This window comes from Semicossyphus pulcher, unplaced genomic scaffold (assembly GCF_022749685.1).
Source record: "Semicossyphus pulcher isolate SPU_LCO1_2020_fin unplaced genomic scaffold, fSemPul1.0.p SCAF_5, whole genome shotgun sequence".
Classification (NCBI taxonomy): domain Eukaryota; kingdom Metazoa; phylum Chordata; class Actinopteri; order Labriformes; family Labridae; genus Semicossyphus; species Semicossyphus pulcher.
Window position 1 is genome coordinate 26498123 of NW_027211726.1, and position 24304 is coordinate 26522426.

A 24304-nucleotide genomic window follows, 5' to 3' on the forward strand; every position below is an offset into this window, starting at 1 on the left:
CAAGGATCTGCTCTGCACATTTCCCCCGCTGCAGCATTAGCAGAATTCAGACTCCATTAAAGAGTATTATCCAGGCAGGAGGTGCAGAGCTCCTAGACATTATTAATCACTTCACCTGCCTTGTAAGGGTTGGGAAAAAAATAGAAAGGTAAAAAGAAAAACACAATATTTAAGGATTTGAATATCAGATTTGATTGCAAACCAGAAAAGTAAGTAAGAAGCAACATTAAGGTTGGTGTTTCTCCGACTGATTCACTGCAGTTTGTAAATCTTAATGTATAAAATTTGTTTATTATCATTTGCTGTCTTGGGCGTTTTCCTGGATCACACAGGCAACATACATTTTCAGACCAGTATAAACATTCCTTGTAGAAGTAATGACCCCACCCTTTCTTACCTCCTTGTCCATGCTCTCTAAGTCCTCCTTGCACAGTGTGTAAAGAGGCATAGTCTCTGACATGCTTGGCTGACGTTTCCGACGCGATGGTCCTGGCTGCTCGTCGTCTTGGCTGGGTCCTGCCGCGTCATCTTGCGGACTCTGTGAAGTTCCCCTGATGCAGTATAACAGAAAAACAGGCTTTAACACACTGAATGTAAATGTATTTAATCAGCTCAACAAATTCAGACAGAAGTAAGATATCAGATTCTAAATTAACAGGATAGGTGTGAAGTCTACCAGGTAGTGGCATCTACTGTGTCTGTCTATGAGAGAACGACATCACTGCTGATGAAGGCATTTTTTAAATGAGCTTTATCGGCTGATGAGTCATGTTAAGCCCAATCTGATCCTTTGTTTAACATCAGATGTCACACAGATGTTTTATATTAAAACTTTAATGGTCAGCAACACTGTGCAGGCCTCATCAACTCTTTGTCTCTACTCCACTCTGCTGAGTTCAGTGTGTGTAAAAGAAGGGGCCTGTCCACGCCAGAGCCAAAAGCACTGAGACTAAATTTATGTTGTTTTCCTATTTATATTCATTTGTTTCATTTCTGCTCGTTTTGCTGTCATCGGTTGTGCATCATGTTTTAACACAGGCGCCAGTGCTTGGATGGGAGAAAGCAGTGTAGAGCCCATGCACATCCTAAAAGTGGATGGAGCAACCAGAATGTCAAGTGATTTGAAAACACCTTAATAAGCCTCAAGTTCTGCATTTTGGCCATCAGAATTCAGAATTGACAATATTCACACAACAGGGTGGAAACAATAGTGATGGATCTATCCCAGTTGACAGGCTGCCATGGTAGCAACTTGTCAATCACAGGAAGCCACACCCTTATGTATACCCTACTTTCTAAAATCTATTTTACTCTAAATGAAATTCATGCTGTACTCTGAAGAAGAGTTGATATTAGCCATTGAGATCATTAACTATGAAGTTGTGTCATTTTCCCATCAGGTTTCATACAGTCTCTCCCTGTCATTAGAAAGAATGCAGGTTTTAGGCAATTCCAACTGGCTTCACTCTTTCAATCAAGATTTTACGTCCTGTTATTTTATACAGTCTATCTGGGAGCCGCAACCACTTGAAGAGTATGAAAGGCCTCCCCAAGTAGAAGCTCAAAACTGTATTTTATAAATGTAAACTGATGTACAGATGACAAAAATAAACAGTGTACTACAGTTTATTCATGCAACTCAGGCAAATGCTGCATCAAGACAACAAACATTGGAGAATACTTTAAGGAAGACAAAGAAATTCTACGGGCATTCATTTTAATTACTTTTAGTTGTACTTGAAGTGTCAGAAGCATTCGATTTTGATTTTGTTTACAGCAGTAACTTGTAATCAGGGACATCGGCACTATTTATAACATCAATACCATTAGTATCTTCTGCATAGGGTCATTTTGTGCCACTGAATCAGGCTTATTTATCAATTAAATTAATTCGCTGAAGAGAAGTCTGTCGTTAAAGTCGAGGTGAAATGAAAAATGACATTTTAATCCTTTTAGATCACATCCCCGGTAATATTGTGCATCTATTTGACAATATAGGCAAAAAAAAATACAGAAAATCCATTTCTTCCTATTCTTATATCAAAATCCAAACATTTTTTCTTCCTGTAAAACAAAATATCATGTGTGCTTACGTAAGCTAGTACCAACCAATTTCAACCAATAATATCATGACATCCACCTGTCAATCAATCTGCAACATTTAGCCGCAGAGCACCAAGAACGCTTGGTCAGTTAGCTAGCTACTGCGCTGTGGAGAACGTCTGTCTACGCTCACTTCTCAACGATCAAATCAAATCTCTCTAATGATATGTCCCGCCTGCACGTCCTGTTTCACTCAGAAATACGTCACGATACGGAAGCTAGATACTCTTGAAATACCGTTTCAGCTCGACTTTAAGAAATGTGCTATTGTAACTCTTAAAAAGTGAGAGATGTTACTTGTTTCAATCTTCTTTGCTAGTTTGGTTTGTTACTCTTACACAACATTCTTATTTAACAGTAATCTTAACAGGAATTAACAGTGAGCTGTATACATTTTCCAACATGGGGCATGCTGAAAAAAGAACATTTTTCACACAAACAACTCTCAGATGTAGAACACAGGGTGAAGGAGTGCAGGTCTGTGGCTGGAAAAAAGAATGAGATGTGCATAAGCTTGCTCTCTTGAATGAAAAACCATTTCATGTTAAACTTAATTGGCAAGAGGAAGTTTTCATACATCCTGTAGACAGTGCTTAATTGAACACATCTCCTTTGATGATTAAATCCAAGTTTATGCAACTCCCTTAAAACACCACACTGCCTCTAATCCATGAATTATGTGGGCCAATTTCATGCTTGTAGTTAATGATTAGACTATCATCATCTACTTATTCAAACATTCAACACACTGTGACTCCCCAGTAAAAAGACTGCTGAAATCTTTCACTTTCCTCTTGAGTTATGTGAAAAAGCTGCCAGCCTCTCCATGGCACCCCTATGACAAACACATATACAGAGGACACACACACATACACACGCATACAGAGTACATGCTCTGCATTAGCATCCGTTACTGATGGATGAATGACAAACGGAGCTGAAGATCACAGAGGTGACTTTGAGGAAATGTGAAGCTTTCCTGCACCTGCCAAATCCTTCTAGTCAAACTGTAGGTAGAAATAAAATTACTGAAGTGACACGTTTTTTTGTGTTTTACACTGAAAGAGGCTTTTCTGCCCAGTAGTATGAAAGTTGCCTGAATGTTATTGTTTATTGGGCTTGTTTATGACTAAACGTGGATAAAAAAAAGATACAACACTTGGAGGCTCATCTGGGAGCTTTACCACACGTTGTATGGTTGACACGGTTCCCCCGACCACCAAATACAACGAACAATCCATATCATAACAGATCTGTTCGGGGGTATTATGGTGCCTGTTATGATAGCTGAAGACTTTGCATGTTTCCATTGAGGCTAATTTGCGTAGAATTGAAAGTAGTGTTGCACTACACCAACATCTGTTGTGGTTAACAGATAACAGAGGGACAGAAATGAGGCCCAGAGGACAAATTAGTACAGTTAACATCTGTTATGAGCTATTCTAAAGTCAATACTTAAAAACAGAGAATTGAACTTTTTACAAGGGTTTTTCTGGATGCAGTGGGAGGGGATGTCAACACCTCAGCCTAAAAAGTGCTTTACAATCAATATCCGATACATCACAATATTTTAATTCCACAGAAATCCACAGAAACCTATGCCTATAAGTCTATAACTATTACCATTTATTATTACTAACTGTAACTTATGGTCTTAAGTATACAATAGTAAGCATCTGAAAAGTATCCAATTTTTACTGATTTACGTTTGTCTTGATTTTGCTGATATAAGTTTTGAATTGGTTATGGTAATACTTGGATATTTATTATGAAAATTACACAACTAATCCTGCAAACTTTTCAAAGCAAAACTCACAAAGTAGCTCTTGACGGTGCCGACATGAGGGACCCTTACCATTTTGTCGGTAAGTTAAATGTTGGGGTTTTTTTGGAAGGGAGGGGGTGCAGTAGGTCAATACCATGGCTCCACCAGCCAATCCCTGCTGCAGAGTCTGACACTAAATGCACAATCAATCAATCAATCAAATTTTATTTGTATAGCGCCAAATCATTACCAGAGTTATCTCGAAACACAAAAGAGCAGGTCTAGACCGACTCTTTGTTATGTTATTTAAAGATGGCACCGCCTGCTTACAAGGTTATTTTGGTGCAGTATCAGGTAAGATTTTATCTTCATACCATCTTATCTTTGGTGCGACCCTGGGCATTGTTGAAGGAGACAGGGTAACATTGTGTAAATAAATTAACAAAATGTGCAGTCTCCTTGCTGGTTGTTCTGGCATATTCAGAGCTTTTGCCACGTCCTCCTCAGATTCTGACTCAGACAACTCAAACAAAAAAAAGCTGCATTATGCAGATGTTCACATTCGCCATTGTTGTGTGTGGAGTTCAGTTTTGAGAAATAGGATAAACAGCATTTTTTTTTTTTTCCAGAACAATCAGGTTTTACATCTTTTGTTCTTACCTGAGACAAGACTGCTCTCTTTGATCAGAGACCAACAAAGACCCTGATGCCTGGAGGTAGGGTGGTGGCCGTGCCACCTGAGGGCCCCTGCGAATCAGCTTTCCTGTGACGGGGTCGTAGGTTCGGACCTCAGGAGCTGGAGGTGAAGGTCTGTGATGGATGGCTAACGGTTGGAAAATAGGCTTCTGCAGGGAACCTAGATTGTCAGAAAATGCTGCTGGACTGTTGCACCTACAAATGACAAGAAAATGAATTGGAGTAATCTTTATTTAATACAGATTTGGTGTATTGTATTTAATATGTTAGCATCTACTGGTTCCAGCCTGTCAATCAGACAACATGTCATTAAATTGCTCCTCTACCTTGGTGTTCTGGAATAGTCCTCTTTAAGTGGGTACAGCTGCTCCTCCACTCTCTCCCAGCGCTCCAGACAGCTCCACAACCAGTCGGGGTTGACAACATTGAGGTGCTTGCAGCCTTGAGCCTGGCGAACCTTCTCGGTGCCTGGGAAACAGAAACAAAGGACAGAAAGGTGAACAAGTTTTGACCTTACGATCAAAAGCTATTACAAAATACACACACTTTGGGTCTGCGAAATAATTGAAATCAATGATAAGACAACAGCAAAATAATTTCCTGGTCAACATTATTACTATGATACGAAGGAAGATATTTATTAGAGTCCTTTCACTCTTCACTCAATAGTCCACAGAGAGTTGTGCTTCTTCTTCAATAAGACTTTATTGATGTTTGACACAAAGAACGTCTTGAAGCTCATTAACCCAAGGTTATTTTAGTCATGCATGGCTTAAAATCCAATGCTTGTTCAGATATTGACTACCACTGTTTGGGCACATTTCCATTTTGTGTGGTGTACAGTATGCTGTTCCTGATTTGTGATTTGTAAAGTAACAAACTTATTAAAAAGGATGTCTAAGTCTGCAAGAATTAATTGACCTTAATCTTTATGATTTCAATGTACAGAAAAAAAGCTAAACAAAGCATTATTCATTGGAACCTTATTGCACCCTCACCTAGATCTGAGGAACATGACTATGGTTCCCCAGCTATGCTAGCTCTGTAAGGCTGTGTTTTAAGGCAATTTGATAGCACCAAAATTCAAGGTATGCTGTCTTTAAAGTACAAAATATAAAAAGCTTTATGTAATCTAGGGCTTATCCATAATCATAAACCAAACTGTTGATGAAAAGAATATTTGTCAGCCGAGTCGACATTGGTCTGATAGTCGCATCTGTCTTTATCAACAGATGTGTTATAAGGTTACCAAAAAATTACGTCGACCGCATGTCCGTCATCACAACTACCTGCATGCCATGCTTGGAGGAGGCTTGTTGTTAATAACGTAGCATATATTCCAAGCAAACGCTGGGAAACAATATTGGTGTTATTCACAAGCTTTTAAAACGGCCACATAAGCAGGTCACACCCATAAACTGTATAAAAAGATGGACGACATGACAGCTCCCCAAAAGTGAAGCCAAAACATCTCTATCGCCCCCTGCTGACTGGCTGCAGTATAAAAGCCCACCTCCTCCATGTTAAGTCATTGAACTTTCCATAACCATAAATGTCTGTTTCAGACCAACACAATAAGCTGTTCTGCTGTTGACTGTGCCAATGTAAGGGATCTTTGCCGTTTTGGCGGTTAGCTAAATGTTCGTTTTGACAGAAGGGACAGTACGTTAATACCTCGGCTCCACCAGCCGATGTCTACTGCCTCTGAAGACTCCGAAGACTCTGGCCAAAATTCCTTTTTGGAGAATTTGGAGCCAAATGATGTTCACTGAGAGGAGGTGGAGACGCCTCATCTATGTTTATATAGAGTCACTAGTCAGTATTCAATCAATGCATTGACAGGAGGGACCTTCCAGAGGATTAATTAATTGTCATGATAATGTTAATTATCTCTACTCGGTCAAAGTTTTGACTCAAGACTCACAAATATGCCAAATGTTGGTTACTGACATTCAAACAAGGCTTCCATGAACCTTCCACGAATTCAAGCCTCATTAGTATAAGATTGCTTGCATTAATTATAAAATGTTCCAGAAGACAGCTACTATTAAAGCTGACCTGTGACCTTTGAACCGTAAAAAAAATCTTATAGTCTTATAAAGTCTCAATCTACAGCTGTCACCGGCGCTGAGGCATAAAACTAGTTTTAGAGTAATACCATGAAAAGTTTGAAACAATTAATTTGTTGGCAAATTCAGGAGACATCTCTCTCTCTCTATATATATATATAAATATATGTGTGTGTGTTTCTCTGCAAAGCATGTGTAAAGTCCCGCAACCTGCCCAGATATAGTCAATGTGTGGGAACACTGTCTTTGACCTAGACTGGCCTGTTGGCTTTGAGGAGTTAGTCCCACCTGTGTAAGTTAAAAAAAGCACTAGGATGTACTGTACACAGTACAGGGCATGCTTTCAGAGGGTTGTTCTGTCACGATAGTCAGAAGAACTGTCCAGATCAGCTCAGGTTCAAGTAATGTTGTTGTAAGGTTGTGAAAGGAGCAGTGTATTGTGATACCATGAGAATTTTTCACAACAGTTTACAAAGACTGCAAAAGAAAGTTAGCATCTAGAAGCAACTCATTTTCTCAACTCGGTTAAGTGGACCAAGCTGGAAAGCTAACAATAGATTAAGTGTCATGGAAGGTTTTATCTTCATACTAGCTTATCTTTGGTGCTAGCTTGGTCAGATGTTGATGGAGAAAGGGCAACAATGTGGAATGCAATTGTCAGGTTGTAGCCTGTGCATGCGCTTAAATTCATTATAGAATGTTGAACAGTGTTAACAAATCTACCTATAACATTCTTTTTGAAATCAAAGCTTTTTCTGATACACCCCCCCCCCCCCAAATTTTTTTATTTAAACAATGAAACCAATATGATAAACTACAAAACTAAAAATCACATGTTAAGAGATCCCTATATCATCTGAAATCCCTCAATAACAATCCAAATTTCATTAACTGGGCAAAATAAATACCTATCAAATATGTAATTCTGTCAACACAAAATGTATTTTCAGCAGTACTTGTCAGTCTGTGACCTGCTGATCGTATTTCCTTGATCTCATCTTTGGCCTTTCTCTGTCCTACTCAGGGACAAGATGAGCGATCGTCAAGTGTCTCTCTCAGGAGTGATGTATCCCTGATCAATGCTGCCACTTTCTTTGCTTGTTTTCAGAAGGTAAACTACAATTGAAATAAATGCTTGAATCCACTTTTGCTGCTCTTCAGAAAGAAAAGCAATTCCTAGGCTGAGTAGAAGCTGTATTGTTTGTATGTTGTGAACTGCCAGAGAGTGGACAAAGACATGATACACATTTCTTCTGACAGCAGTTACATCTGATCAAAGTAATGTGTTCAGAGATTAAAAAAAAACAACTGGCCTGATCAATTCGTAAAGTATAAGTGGACATTTTGCATCATCAGGTTTACACGTGATAGATCAGGCCAACCATGTGGTCCCTTTAAGAACCATGTTTCTGTCAATGAAGTTGGCTTAATAAAAGGAGGCTGTTTCAAAGATCTATGCAAGAATCAATTTCAAGCATTCAAAAAAAATGTTTTTACCCCTTTGGGGAAATTGGTATTTTTATTATTTAAACCTGCATTTATTGATTTTTGGCCACTGGCATGCACGAGGACTTTGTAACAAGATGACAGGTAGGGAGGACAGAGGTCCAGATCCCGAACGAGTTGGTTGAGATAGCACCCTAACCAATCTGACAACAGCTTTACATGCAAAATTTGCCAACTGAGGTTACATCTGCTTTCACATCCAAAACTTAATGATAAAGTTTCCTTAAAATAGCTAACCTATGAGACTAATTAATTGTCATGATAATGTTAATTATCTCTGCTTGGTCAAAGTTTTAACTCAGACTCACAAATATGCCAAATGTTGGTTACTGACATTCAAACAAGGCTCCCATGAACCTTCCACGAATTCAAGCCTCATTAGTATAAGATCACTTGCATTAATTATAAAATGTTCCAGAAGACAGCTACTATTAAAGCTGACCTGTGACCTTTAAACCGTAAAAAAAATCGTATAGTCTTATAAGTCTCAATCTACAGCTCTCACCGGCGCTAAGGCATAAAACTAGTTTTAAAGTAACACAATAAAAGTTTGAAACAATTAATTTGTTGGCAAATTCACATTTGTATTGCTGCCAAGGTATTCTTGTTCAACACCATGCTTTATATATTCTTACATACCAGCTCTTGCTGCAATGAGATGTGTTGTCCGACTGGGATCTTTGGAACTAAGAAGCAGATTCTTGCCGATCTTGGCTCCCAGAGCTTTGGCATGGTAGAATTCCCGGGTCCTCTCCATGGGGTAGTTTGTTGGGTACAGGCCACTGAACACTATCATTGTGCCCTCTAGCGTCTTGCTTTTTAGCTCTGGGACAATCTTGCGGATGTCCGGCGTTTCAGAGGCCTCCTTCATTAGGTAGACCTGGTAACGTGTGTAGTACTCTGCATGGATCCTTTCCAGCACTTCCTCCAGGTAGATCAAGTGATCATCCTGGTCGTTATCAATTTCTTCCTCCTCATCCTCATCCTCAATACTCTGGTCCAGCAGCTCCTCCCCCATGGTGACCCCAGATTGTTCACTATTCTGGGACTCTGTTTCAGGCTCTCTCCTATCAGAGCAGCCATTTCCAAGCTCAGGATCTGGGAGAAGAACTGCAGAAAGTTCTGTTGCGTCAGAGCTGCTTTCTCCCTCAATGCGACTTTTATTTTCCCCACCCCCATCACCAGGCTCTTGCTTGATTCCTTCCTGGCTAGATTTTGTTGACTTGCCTTCACCATCACTCTCTGACGAGGGAGGCTTTTCTGTTATGGAGTCATTGTCGCTGTCACTAGAAAGGTCAAAGTCCAAGTTATTGGACTCGTGGCTCGGTACTAATGAATTTTTACTGTCCTGTGCCTCTCGTGTGAACAGTGTCCTGTTGCTATCATCATCTTTAACATTTGTTCTGTCATCCACCTGAGTTTCCCTTAACCCTGCCCCAGACTCTGCCTCTGACCCTTTCCCTGATTCATCCTCAACGACCCCTGTGGGATGTGTCCGTTCATTTGTGGGTACTCCCTGAGAAGACTGTGATGTTGTTGACTCTTCCTTTTCAGAAATGTTCTGGTCTTTGGCCCTTTTTCTGGGGCCATTACTGAGCTCATCTGCACCAGGTGCCGCTGCTGGCTCTGCACTCTCTGCTGATCGACTTGACGGACCTCCTGCTGGAGAAAGACAAGGTGATCAGACAGTATTCAGGACGTACGCACTAGAATCCATAGGTGGGGTAACAGTAGGAAGGGCTACAGACTGAAGGATTCAAGTGTCAATCAAACCGATTAACATCCTTCAACAATGGAGCTCCGAAGTCTTCAATTCTAAATAAATAATTATGAAATTAAAAAGCCCATGAAAAGTTGTTGAAAATATAAGCATGAATCATTGATTCGCAAAATCCTTGGTGACTCTAAACTTGCCCGTTGGTGTGTGCATGAAAGGTTGACTGTCTCTATGTGTCAGCCTTGTGATTGAATGGCGACCTGTCCATGGTGTGCCCCGCCTCTTGCCCAACGACAGCTGGGATAGGCTCCAGCCCCCCTGCGACCCCAAGCGGGATAAGCGGTATAGGTAATGGATGGATGGATTGATGTATTCTAAAGTAATTATTAAAAAAAAAAGTTTTGAAAGGACTTAATCTGGAGTTATCCCCTTAGGAGACTCACATTTCATGCCACTTTTTATGATATAATTGGACTTGAATAACGGCTCTTTAACGGATGTTTTTAGTTAGTTATTAATAGTGCAACTTAAATAAAAAAAATGAATTACTTACCTAAATACGATTAATGCCAACATAATGAGACAGTAGAAATGAATAACAAAAATTTTACAGAATTAATTATTTTATCTTCTCTGATAACATTTTAATTTGTGAGTCTTAGGGATTCACAAGTACAAACTTAATCCCCACCATCTCTGACCATATTGGAGGTCTAATACAGATCTCAAAAACATAATACAAGGAAACGCAGAGGAAACTTCAGAGTTAGCAAACTTCCACTACAAAGGGACCTTTTAAAGAACAGCTCCAGTCATGTTTTAAGACATATAAAATGCTCTGCTTGAATTGTCTTTTCTGCAAAACATTATTTAATTACCTTGTGAAAATACTCCAGCATCTCCTCTACTCCCTCATTAAAAATTCCAGAATCTGCACAGTCCCCGCCCACTATGCACATTTGCACACGCGTCCCAAAAACATGTCTCTGCCATCGGTTAATGGCAACCTTTTGAAACTTAGCTAGCTTGAAATGTAGTAATTAGTAGTAGTAATAACGTTAACATTATCGTTAGTAGTCAGTAGTGAGTTTGAAAAGATGACGATGACGGTTACAGCTGGCTCATGCATCGCCAAAGTGGTTGCCCATAATGATATGCATAGCGTCACGCGGTCCATTTACAGGATTGGCTCTTTAGGTTATTGGCATCTCAAACCCTGCCAATCTGAAAACATGTTGTTCAGCCTGTCCTTGGTACACTGCAGTTTAAAAGCAGACAGGCCCAGCCATGGAGATGACTGCTTATGTTGTCCCTGATATGTCTTGTAGCACATGAAAAACACCACATGGAGATGTTTACAAGGTTAAACACTTGATTTTCACTGAAGGGTTCTTTAAATTAATTAAATTAATTTTTACCATATGACCTCAGTAGCAGTAATATTTATGGCCTTTTTCTCCATGTACTTAGTATTCATAAATTATGGAAGGTCTGTGACCCTGTGATAATAAACCTCATTGCCATAATCTTCCTAACATTTCATAAAAGAACATTCTGTCCAGGGGATAACGCAGACTTTAAGTAAGGAAGATCTGCTTTGGCTTTAACCTTTATGTGTAAAATCTTCCTCACAGGCAAATTAGTACACTGAGTCACTCCATTACAAGTGACTCTATATGAGTGTGAAACAAAATAGGTAACTCATAACCTGTCTGCAACACAAAATGATCGACAAGACAGTAATGTGTGACTATCAAACATAACAAATAAGAATGATGTTTTTCTGAGGCAAAGTGTTGTGTTATTTTCACATAAAATAGATACATTTTGTGTTAACTCTTCATAACATACACCTCCAACAAGTTTGGCTGTTCAAAGATGTGTAATGTACCACTAGGAACAAAAGGGCTGAATGGACAGGAAGGAAAGCGAAATGATCTGAGGAGGCAGGGCACGCTAGAGCAGTCACAGGCCAGAGGAAAACAGCCTTCAGGACATGAATGCAGCAAATTAGACTGGTGGCAAAACCTTCCATCCCTGTTTCAAACATTTGCAAAAAGTATTTACATTACATCTTTTAGACTTAAGTTGTTTTTTACGTTTTCTTTGTAAAATGTCCTTGTAAAAACAAATATCAAGCATACAGAGCAATTTAAAATGGACTTAACGGTCACTACCAAGGGAAGCAGAAGTGCCGCCAGACAACTTTCGGGATCTAGCAACAGTAAGCGTCTGTGTGAAACGCTCTGAAATTGAGGTTGTGTGCGTTGCCAGTGCAAAAACCTTTGTTAGTGGACACAGGCCCTTATAACAGTGATCTGTCATTCATGCAATTTCTAGGAAGCATTTTGGTGCCTTACAGCGAACTGTTTTTTTAAGGCTCTTACATTACTTTTGCCTCACCCTCACTGTGGTTTGGGTGGTCTTCACAAGTTGTGTTTACATTCGTTTTTTGTGCTGCCACAATGTGTTACAATGTCATTTTAATGTAGGCTAGGTTTAGCCAACCTACATAACTCTCTGTTGTTGAATGATGCTTCAAGCTTTAAAATTAGTAGGACAACAAAAAATGTCTTTTTTGTTGCTTTAATGTTGGGATTAGATAAATGTCTACTTTCAGTAATACTTGCAAAGCAGCATGAGACACACAAAAGTCAGTGTGTTTGCTTTGGACCAAATCTGCTTTAGGCAAATTATAACTTGTGTTTTAACCACAAGAAAAACTCTCTTTTCTATTTAAGAATTAATCAACATTAGGGGCCACTGCTGAGCCTGGCAGCTGTTGTAACATGGGATCAGTGCAACCAGGAGTTATCACTAATTGATGTGACAGCCTGAGTGTGGGTGTAAATAAGGTGGATCCTACAACTGCCCCTGGGGAGACACACTGGCTGGCTTCAAGCAACTTTTTTCCTGCAATGATAATGCAGGGAGTAGCACTGAGTTTTAAGAGGATTCCTTTTATAAGTATAACTCCGAGGGACACACTGATGTGACAGTATATGCATTTTCCTTGTTCTTTGACAGGGACTATGATTCATGGTAAGATTTGAAGATAGAGGTGTGTAGGCACATAATGTGAACTCACGATGCTGGCTGTACATGAAAGCAGTGATGATGAGCATTTATTGTATGGGTCCAACCTGAGTGGCTCTGCTATGAATGATATGACCGAAAAACCCCTAATGGAAAAATCAGTTGCGTAATATACAGCAAGTCTGTTCATTTTAACATTAACAGTTAAATAGTTGAATAAGTGCCAGGAACTCTTTGCAGGTCAGTATCACAGGCAAGTACAAGGGGAATTAGGTTTGACTATTACAGATTATGTGTAATGTGTAGTAATAACCAGATTATATTAGGTTAGATACTGGGTTAGTAGTACCATTTGTAAGGTTGCTGCATATTTTCACAAATAAAAAGTGATACATCTAAAAGGCCTTTTTTGTAGTGATATCCAATCAGGATTCTTAGGGCCGTTACCGATTACCGATTTTCTAATAGTGAGGTCTGCCGATCACCGATTTAAATGCATTCTTCCAACCTTTCTACATCTATCTTAGATTTTGAGTGCCTTCAATTCCAAAATATTCAACATGACAATAAACGAGGCTCTAGTGTAACACTAGATCAACTTTTTTTAAACAACTTGCACAGAAGGCCTCCTATTGCAAGGGAGATACAGTTTGACTGAAGTAAACTCTGTGCCACTATTTCAATCTGAGTAATGGACTGTGTAACATTTAGCATTAGCACTCTGAACTTAAAAGGGCGGCTGAGGATCAGTGACTCAACTGGACTTACTTGCTTGTTAACTGCAGCTAAAAGCCTCTCTCAGAGGAATGTGCACAGTACCGGAAACATAGCAGTGGACAGTGTATTCCTGATAGTCCAGTTGACCTTCAGCATTGCATAAACTGCCAGCAATGTTTTCAAAGATGTACGAGTACAGTACCTTTCTTTGCCATCTGAGCTTCCCGTGATCCAGGGGGAGCATTGATGTCCCCTGTGCCCTGGAAGTACATGTATTTCTTCACAGTGATGAGGTTAGGTGCAAACTTCCACACATCCTCCCGGTCGTCGATTATGCAGACCATCGAGTCGCCACAAGGAAAAAGATTCCTGTCAGGAAAATTGTGCACAAGACACTTGAAAAACCACTATTCCAGATAAACACAATTGAGGCCATTATTTCTCTCTCTTTGGCTGTTGTGAAGTAGTGACGGATGCTATGTTCTGCTATGGATCAATAGAAGAGGTCTTTTTATTTCTTAGATTATTTGTCAAATTTTTCTTAAGTTTTTCTGTCATTCTTAAGTAACACTGATAGAGAATAGATCTCTACTCTTTCTGCTTGTCTATATTTACTGACAATGCAGACAGACTGTCCATCCAAAAACAGTTTCAGCATTAATAAAATTGTCCTATCATTACCTTTTAAGAAACCCAAATGAGTCATATAGTAAGTCTAACCTTTACAACAGGCAGGGCTGCAGGATTTTTAATATAATATGCACAAACTTAAAAACTGTGAAGTGGTTGGAAATTCTGGAAGCTGCCATAAGACGGTGCACTGGAGTTATATCAGGTCTGCGTTCATCAGATACAAGCGCTAACCATTGAGTTTTCAATTCCAATTTTCAAGTCCGGGATCATTTAGGTGTCTTCAGACGAAAAGCAAAGCGAAAACTTGTCCCTACTGATATGTCATTTCTCGGTTCATTACATCCCCCGTAGGAGATTTCACTGATGGAAACCCACAACCGGCAGTCCGTTTTAGCTAAGGAGCACCTGTTCATTTGTTTCCGAGGAGTCTCATTGTAAATAGTAAGTCACACAGAGGCTGGACTCTTGCTGACTACAGTTGAATGAACCCGAAAAAGAAAGATTTTCTTGAGATATAATTGCAATTAATGGTTTGAAAGTTTGCTGATGCAGATTAGAACAAAAAGGAAAATGCATGCTTTGTCAAGTCCGCAAGAGGACTAGAAAACAACTTTTCAATCAATCAAATTGTATTTGTATAGCGCCAAATCATAACCAAAGTTATCTCGAGACACTTTACAAAAAGAGCAGGTCTAGACCGTACTCTTTATGTTATTTATATACTTTTGAAATGCTATTTTGTTCAATGGAGGTCACATTTCTAATAAACCACAGGACTTCAGGGAAATCTAAACACTGATTGGCTTTCTGGACAAAGCATTAAACAAATTTGTCCCCCAAATCTAAATCTGTATCTTGCTGATGACTTTCTATGTAATTTTGTTGCATGAAAGATGTTATTCATTTTTGGTCTGAACACTCTTGGAGAGAGGCACTCAGTTACTGCTGAGCAAAAGTCCTGTAACCAGCTGAACTGAGGAGTGTGAAAATAAATGTAGAATAAGAGAGAGTTTCTGAAGGAGGGAGACAGATTTGTATATTTGATGGAAAATAATGTAATCTTAAATGTACAGCAGGCAATTAGCTGCTCTAATGAAGAGTATACAAATGTATCTGGATTGGGCTAAAGCACTAAAAATAAATTGTTACTGTTACACTACCAGAAACATAGAAGCACTGACAACCAGAAATGAGAAAATGACCTTATTATCATTATTTGACCCTCTTATTGACCCCTGCTGTGCTGTGATCTGCTTACGTAACCAAACCGTTTCACAATTATAACCACATACATGTTTGTCTTTAGGCGACAAAAATATTTGGTTAGGTTCAGGCACCAACAGCACTTTGCTAAATGTAATAGGTAAATGATTACACTTGGTTTCAAATGGGATATGAACACTGGGAGAAAGGCCTGTGTTTGACCTTATGGCTCTCCTAATCAATGACAGCAAAGTGGAGTAGGATTAGCCAATACTCTATTGGGGGGAAAAATTATGTATGATATTATTGCAGCAACATATACATTAGTCACGTCTTTATGTGGACTGGATAATTTGTTGCATGTAAATTATGTGTATGCTGGTGTAACCTAGGGATGGGCATTTCAAGCAGAAATACTAGTCGATATTCAGAGAGCTTTGCAAATAGGAAATTGCTTGCAAACCAGAGTTAAATCATATCTAGAGTGAACAGGTGTTTCACCAACTTAACTAAACATGATTCACCTAATTTTTATTTTTAATATAAGCCAAATCCCACCTTAGATTCCCTGTCTTGGAGAAAGGATCAATGCATTCATCTCTAGAAAGGATCCGATGAGAGAAAAGCTTCTTTTCAGGGTCCAGAAAGCCTAACAAAAGGAAAACACAATTACAATTAAGAAAAAAATAAATAAAAACACAATTCAGCTGTATCTAAAATCACAAACTTCTGTATTTTCAACTACTTTTCTCCAGTATTTCCTCATAGAATCAAGGAAAAGAAACCTAACTCTCTCAGGCTTTCTAATAAAGCCACCAAAGAAATACACTTTTGATGAAACCTTGGAGATAAAAGAGCAGGCCAGAATCTTCTTTAACCATAAGAGAAGCTGTCCATAGCTGGAGCACTTCTTTACAAAATGCCGACCTCCTTGCAGCAGGGCCAGTAGTAAAATCCAATTCAAAATGCATTAAACATTCATCATTTGGAGGCAAAACAGTACTGGAACTGAACTGCTTCAATTATATACAGTATGATGATGCATGCAGCCTGAATACCAACGAAAAAGTGTATATAATATTAGACCAAATATAAACGCATTCAATTACTTCCTACACTTCAACATGATCCAGCCTTGAATCATACACTGAAACCAACCCCAGTCACTAACCAGGCAGATGCTGATAAAACTATTCTGGGGATTGGAGGATTGGTTACCTGCCAAAATGTTAAATGCAGAACATAAAATGGCTTTACGTGCATTCTAAAATTTCACATGACTTCTTCTTGCAAATGACATTAAATGCACAACAGCGAACAAACATCAGCTGGAACTAAACAAAAGCAGACACTTCCCTCTTATGGACAAAAACAGGCAGTACAAGTGGGAAACCAAGAGTTTCTCCTGGACTGTGAAAATGTAATTGTTTGAATTTTGTTGCATTTTGATATCAATAAAAACAGGTGGATTAATGTAATTAATGTCTTCTATGTGGAAAAAGTGCTGTAAAATGCAATCAATTACCAGCAATGGTGTGTGCGTAAAGGCGGCTCCCAAATGTGAAGACATGTAACTCATAGAGTTTGGCAATTTTCTCCAAGAATTCCTTGCAGTGTGGGCGTAATCGTGTGTGGAGCATCGGCTCTCCTCGCCCCAGCTGAAAGTGGAAAATACCCTGGAGGAATTGACAAAAGTATTAACTATGACACAATCAATTAAAAAAAAAAGGTTCCTTTCAGACAGGTTGTTTTATGGCTTTGTACAATGTTGCCAGACATTGCATTTATTCTTCACATATAAAATCAAGTTTTATGTTGGAGCGATAAAGATGGAAGTATCGATGAAAAAACACACAAGAGGTTATTTTCTTAAACGTGAGTTCCTTTAGTGGTAGAACATAAAGCTTTGGTTATAGAGGTCTTGAATCAAACATTGATGTTGCCTCTGTAAAATTTGGACTGGAATAGTGATATAATGGAATAATACCTTGTTGGACATGCGCTGGCAGTGCTGTTCAGTAGTGTGGATAAGCGTCTGGTCCAGATCCACCATCAGGACCAGCTTTTTGTTCCGGTGGAGTCTCTGCTGGTCTTCTCTGCCCAGCTGTTCTGCTTGCTGTTGGGAGAAAATGAAAACAATGAACGTACTGTTAGAAAACTGTTTTTAGCAGGGATAATACAAATAAATCGATATATCAATGTATACATCAATGTAAATGTACGGATGAGTATTAGAGCCAAGTATGAGGAAGATTTTTTTTAATGTAGCAGTGTGACAATAATTAAAATGGGAGGAATAAAGTTGAACTTTCAGTATTATAGTGTCAAGCAAAAAAGTAATATTTGGAAGATTTCCATTGTTTAGCAGAGAATGTATTTGAAATGGTGAGAAAAAATGTAAACTTTCAGTTTCCAGTCATTTAGTGGATATAGTTAAGCAGCTAAATTGTATCTGCAGTCCCTGGGTTGGAAGTAACACTATTAGGTATATATTATTATATATTATATTAGGCATATATTGCACTGATAACATAATGCACTTTAAGTACTATATAATAATAAAAAACAACAAATACATTAAGGAGGAAAATACATATACACATATATATATATATACATATATAAAGTATTCAAAAGTATGTTAAGTCAGTTCCACAGATAAGGTAGTAACATCACTAATGATTGCAAGTATAGTTTTATTTTAGCCATATCTCAGGTTTATGTGTACAGGTTGGGAAATTAGGGCTTACCATTTGCCCCAACTCCATATGTCTGAATTGTACAACACAGTCTCTTTTTGTGGTTGACCTTAATGTTGAATGTTTAAAATATCTTAATTAAATAAAATCAACTTTTGTAGAACATGGCATGGTGACGGCTATTGGCCTTTCTGTCAAGTGCTTTTAGTTTCAGTTTGTAAAGGGACTTTACTTTATTGTCTCAGAGCTGTCATGCTTTCTTGTGACCAGCTTGTAAAACAATATGTTATACGTTTGTGTGTCCTTGGTGGCAATGAAGTCTGCATGTAGTTCCCCTAACATAGTAATAAAGTTGTATTCAATTGGGTTGAATTCAAATATTCCAGGAAAGCAAATAGGAATACTGGTTAGGATGATGAATTGGCCTAAAGTTTAGAGGGGAAAAATATGCCCTCCAATAATCCACATGAACACATGTATTTTTTGGCATGAAAATCAACTGAATCTAAAAATTTAATTGAACGATACAGAATTCTGCACAATTACTGGAATTGTTCTGTGATGATTTGGGGCATTGTTCTTCCAAGAGGAATACACAAAAACAAAAAGAGATAGTATGAATAATGAGATAATGGTATGAATGTGAGGTATATTTGCCCTATTAGCCCAATCTCCCATGTATCGCCATTGACTCACCTCTGAGCTGACCATCAGCTCAGGCACACTGTGCACCATGGAGACTGTTGCTGTGGAGATGGGAGTTTGCTGGTTTCCATTCGTGCTCTGCAGCCTGAGAGAGAGAAATAAAAAGAGTGGGAGTCATACACTTTGTGGTTTATATATTTCTAACATCCTCTCACATATTGTGACTGAAAATAAAAACTAGTTTTAACAGATGTGCAAATTGTAATTTGTTAGACTAAGAAGCGGTTACTGGCTTGATTTGAGCACATTTGTTGTACAACACAAACAATACTTCAGTTACGAAGTGATCTGCCTGGTTGTTGGCCGTTCTAAGTGTCACTGGTCCTACCAGAACCTGTTGCTTATTAAAAATCCTTTTGTGAAGACAAAGTTCCTCAAGGCTTGTTGAGCATGAGTGTACAAAGATTCTCATCATCAAATATTGAAATGTTTACCCATGTTACATATCGGAATTTTAAATTAATTTAACAAATATGTGTATATATATATATATATATATGTGTAGGTTTTGGAGGCTGTGGAGGCGCCATAGAGACAGAGTTGAGAGACATTAGTCTGTTGAAGATCTTATTGTAACATTTGTCTTTTAAGAATATTTTTTATGCATGATGTACAACACTTAAATGTTAGACAAAGAGTGGAATAGAAGTGGGTATTGGATATTGGTCCAGAACAGACAAGGGCAGGAATGAGTAAAATTAGAGTGGATTTATTTCATGCAATCTATATTTACAGTATATCATTGGCACATGAGGAACCTTGCATCATTTAAAAAAAACGTAACAATCACAGCTAGAGTCAAGAAATGTAACAGACAACTTACTAATAGTTAAAACTATAAATCAGCATGGAAATGACAACCTTCAACCTATACCACCATATCCTGAATGGACACATTACAAACACTAACAACAAAAGGTAACAAATACATTTTGGAATATAAAACTGTACTTAAAAATACTCAGTCCTACACCAGCTCTAGGCAGATATACGGTAGGTGTTTGCAGTACACTGTTTCAAGAAAAAAGCCAATCAAATTTCTTTTGACAAAAATAACTGGAATGAAAATTTAACATTTCTTTTTGAAAACCCAGAATCAGAATTTTGGTAGTGGTTCTCGATGACAGACCCTAGTTCCAAGTAGAACCCCCTCTGTGGGTTCTACATTACACCATTGGAATATTACAGGTTTTTGGTTAGAACCCCACATGGGTTTTAGATCAAATCCTCTAAATATAAAAAGGTTCTCAGTGAGATACCCTGCATTGATACTAGATGAAACGCTTAGAATAATAAAGGGTTCTTGGTAGAATATCAGGGTGGTTTTGAGATAAAAGCCTAAGAAATAAAAGGGTTCTAGGTAGAACACCCTCTATGGATCCCAGAAGAAAACCCTTGAAATATCAAAGCATTCTTAGTGGAATACCATGGATTGAGTCTTGTTAGCACACATACACATTTGAAATGTTTTGGACCCTCCAGAGGTGATTCTGAGTGGAACCATTACACCATTAAAGAGTTTCTTTTGAAAGCAGCTACACTGTAACCTCTCAATAATAATAATAATAATAATAATAATAAATATATATATATATATATAGTGTGTATATATATATATATATATATATATATATATATATATATATAGTGTATATATATATTTATATATATATATAGTGTATATCTTCAATAAATTAAACCTGCCATTAATTTAGAGTTTATTGAACTCTTCTGATAGCTGTGAATTGTATGTCAATGAAATTGACAGCAAGATAGCAGAGTAAGATCACTTGACCTGAGTTGTACTCAGCTCTCTCTTTATGACCTATGGTGCCCCCTGATGGTTATAAATAACAGAATCTACCACAAATATGTTGGTTTGGATAAAGTAATTTTTAAAGCGCAGGAATGTGCCTCATTTTAGAAAGATATATCATAAATGAGATCTAAATTTTTCACTGAATGGTGTTGAGATATAGTATGTGAAATGGTTAGCATTAACTTCTACATTTGGATGTTTTGTTCAGTTTAATGTACCGTGAAGGTCAGTGTATGATCAAAAGTGTCAATGATATCATCTCAAGAATAGAGAGAAAAATAAAAAAAATGTAGCCTATGTTTCCTTAAAGTGTAAAAGTAACAGCTTTTTTATTTCCTTACTGAGTCAGGTCCTGGCCACATTCAGCACATAAACCCTTCATTACTATAGGATGGCTGCATTCCTCAATTTTGACGATGACGCCCCTGAAAAAAAGGAAAGAGAACATTAGTGTAAATACTTACTTTTACTTTTTGTTGTGGGCAAGGCATTGTTATAAATGGAGTTTATTAGAGAATAGTCCCCAGGTGGTAGAATGACTTGCCAAACTCCATTCGGTCTGCAGAGTCCCTTACCACCTTTAAGAAAAAGCTAAAGACCCAGCTCTTTCATGAACATCTCTGCACTTAATGATATTGATGCTATTAATGATGGCATTGAGGATGTTGATAAGGATATTCATGATGATGATGATGACGACTATATTGACCTTGTTGGTGCTGCTGATGATTATTATAACAAAAAAAACCACCCTGTGCGCTGCCTGTCTGCACCAGTGTCCAGTCACACTTGAAGATGTTTGTTGGCACTTACTGACTTTGCTCCCTCCTGTCTTGATCGTTGCTTGTGTTGTATTAACTCTCAGATGTGCTAGCTTTGGACAAGCGTCTGCTAAATTAAATTGTAACAGCGTAAATTGTGTAATGGTGGTAGAGCACATTAGGTAGATGTTTTGGCTGTTGGTTAGCTGTGACCCTCAAAACTATATGTTGGGATTGCTTTGAGTAAATCTTTGGTCATTACTTAGAGAACAAGCTATAAATCCAGTCAGCATTATCGTATTTTCAATAATGAATATCTTAACACACACCTGCTACTTCCCTTATTTAAAACATTACAAATAGAAACACTTTTAGTGTATCTATATATTCATGTTTTACTTCTTCAGAACATCAGTTTATTTGTATTTACAAACATTTGGACACACTGTCCAGTCAGTTATTATTTCAGACTCAGGGCACGCCACTGTCACCACAAGCATCTTGGATTTTCAAAGACAGGCGTTGGGAGTTTACAGGGAGCACAAGCCCTTAATTTTTCACTGACATCAGGTGTGTTTAAAATTACTATACTTTTGAACAAGTGGGACACTTTCAAGTATGCCTTCTTTAAAGAGAAATGGAACTCAGTAGCACTGTTTTAAATACATGATAGAGACACACCTGTCCTCAAGCAGTTGCTGGTAAATATATTTTCTGTTATTCTGAAATTATAAACGGGCAGGCAGAAGCAGGAATAACAACGGCAGGTTCGCAATATAGGGGCAACAGGGCCAACCAGAAACACTGCAGACTCCCAACAGCTGTCTGTCTGTCAACCTTTGCATTGTGTACACATTTCTTTCACGCGAGTGACGGCTGCGTCAAGACATACAAAACGAGACAACACTTAATGTGCTTTTGCCCCCAAAATAAAAGCTCAACGTTTTGCTTTCAACCATGATGGCACGTTAATAGTGGAACAGATAAGGGAAAGATACAACTAATGTTGGCTACAATTTCTTCTTTGAATTGCATTTCATTTACACGATAGTTGTTTCGACTGAAAAGTTAAGAAACAGCTTATCAAAAAAAATGCTCTTATTTTGAAAGTGGCCAAAAGTCTCCTTGTTTATTTTGACTGACTTGACAGTGATACAAGCAAGTGCTGTGAGCGTTGGTCTGAGTATGGCTAGCAAACAAGCTAACGACTTAGCACCTAACTATATAGCAATATTAGCTTGTTAGCTGGCTAACGTTGCACTGCGGGTGAAGTCAGCAAAGCGGTGCGAAAACCACAACTGACATGTTTGTTGTAGCTTATCCAGGCAGCTAGGTAATGTGAAAGCGAGCAGAGTGACTCACCCGGGGGGTATGACTTGTCCAAGTTGACAGCATAGCTCCTTAACTACTCCAGCACGGTCCGATTTCACCTTCTTCTCTGGTAGCCTGGGAGCCTCTGTCCCCTTTTCCTGAGGTATGGGAGCACACAGTGCAAGCACAGAGTCCACGTTAACAAGAGAGCCGGGTTTGACTTTCCACTCTAGAAGCCGTAGAGGGAGAGCCCCAGTCGGCCAGCAGATATCTGCCACCTGCACCGCGGGGCCCTCCACTGCTGCACCGCCGCCTCCACCGCCAGAATCTGCAGGAGGATCCTCCATCTGCCCTGCACAACCAAAAAAATCCCTTTAGTTTTTAGCAACAGTCCGCTTATAACCTCTGCACTAGACCTCGCAATGTCCTGTGTATCATTAAAACGTGTAAACCATTAGCTGCAATGGGAATTAAAACAAATGTGCTGCCAATTCGAGCTCTGAAGCTTCCAGTCAGCTTGGTTCGCTCTTCCCGCCCGTAAACAGGAAAGCGCAATACTGCAGCGACACGGACCGCTACAGCATCCGGTAGACAAAGCAAGACCAAGCAGCAAGATGAAAACAATTTTTCCACTCACGTTTCAAAATAAAACACCTACTAAAATACAAGAGCTATGAGTTTTATTGGCGCGCAGTATGCAGTTTTTTCTGCATGCGTTATCAAATTATACCCATGATTATTTAGAGCGTTTTTTTATTTTCTCATTTTTGTGTGTGTAAGTGATCACTTTTACAGCCTTTTTTTGAAAGCCATCCCACGTTTCTGGTATCGTTTCAACCAAATCTCAATTGTCCACGCCATAGGTCCACACTGGCAGCGATGCACTTGCGATGGCCACGGTTTTTTTTACATTTTTATTTTGAGTCATATACTAACATAACGTTGAATCCAAACAAAATAACTTTCCATAAAGCTTGAGATAGAGGCCGTGGAACCCACAAAGGCTTACGTGATGTAATATGATGTAACATAGAACTAATACTACACTTATCTCTCATGTGGCTCCAGTCCATCCGCGGTAGCAGGCTTATTTGCCTGAGGGTGCATTTATTAGCGTAAACAATTGGTACTCCGGTTATCAACCAGTAGACTATGCAATTAAAGTGCATTTAAAAGCAAGCTGTCTTAGTGAAGTAAGCTACTGCCAGTAATGAATTTTTTCTTATTATTTTTTCTAAATTATTATTTCAACTTTTGGTTAATGTCAAGTGAATACAATAAAACGTAAATTGTATTCACTTGACATGGAACCACTACGTATAATCAGTGACGTACATTTCGGTACCCAGAGAGTGCTTGAGATTCATCCATACACAATCCGCATTCCTGCCGAATGTTACTTTACCAAACTTTATCCGCTGTGCTCTTAGCAAAAAGCTACACTTTTTCACATGGACAGAGGTCTTTACAGACAGGTGACGTGTTTTGAAACTGTGACAGCGCTTACACCCTCGGTTAATGAATAACACTAGCAAATACATTTTACATTCGAAAAACTGGTAAT

At 38.6% G+C, this 24304-nt stretch overlaps 1 protein-coding gene across 2 annotated transcripts in view; it reads right to left on the bottom strand.

Annotated features, from left to right (window-relative positions):
- The window catches only part of ctdp1 (CTD (carboxy-terminal domain, RNA polymerase II, polypeptide A) phosphatase, subunit 1), a 72057-nt gene extending 48806 nt beyond the window's left edge, over positions 1-23251 (bottom strand). The window contains exons 1-11 of one of the 2 annotated variants that reach the window (XM_069682160.1): positions 22792-23251; positions 21010-21093; positions 18841-18934; positions 17433-17561; positions 16971-17121; positions 16004-16094; positions 13812-13978; positions 8779-9798; positions 4891-5032; positions 4529-4759; positions 398-551 (exon numbers count right to left, since the gene is read on the bottom strand). In XM_069682160.1, coding sequence (XP_069538261.1) covers positions 398-551; positions 4529-4759; positions 4891-5032; positions 8779-9798; positions 13812-13978; positions 16004-16094; positions 16971-17121; positions 17433-17561; positions 18841-18934; positions 21010-21093; positions 22792-23087 — 2559 coding nt within the window. In that variant the 5' untranslated portion in view covers positions 23088-23251. Of the gene's footprint in view, positions 1-397; positions 552-4528; positions 4760-4890; positions 5033-8778; positions 9802-13811; positions 13979-16003; positions 16095-16970; positions 17122-17432; positions 17562-18840; positions 18935-21009; positions 21094-22791 lie in introns of both variants that reach the window. The other variant, XM_069682159.1, reaches the window with a different exon arrangement.
- Between the last annotated feature and the right edge of the window lie 1053 nt (positions 23252-24304).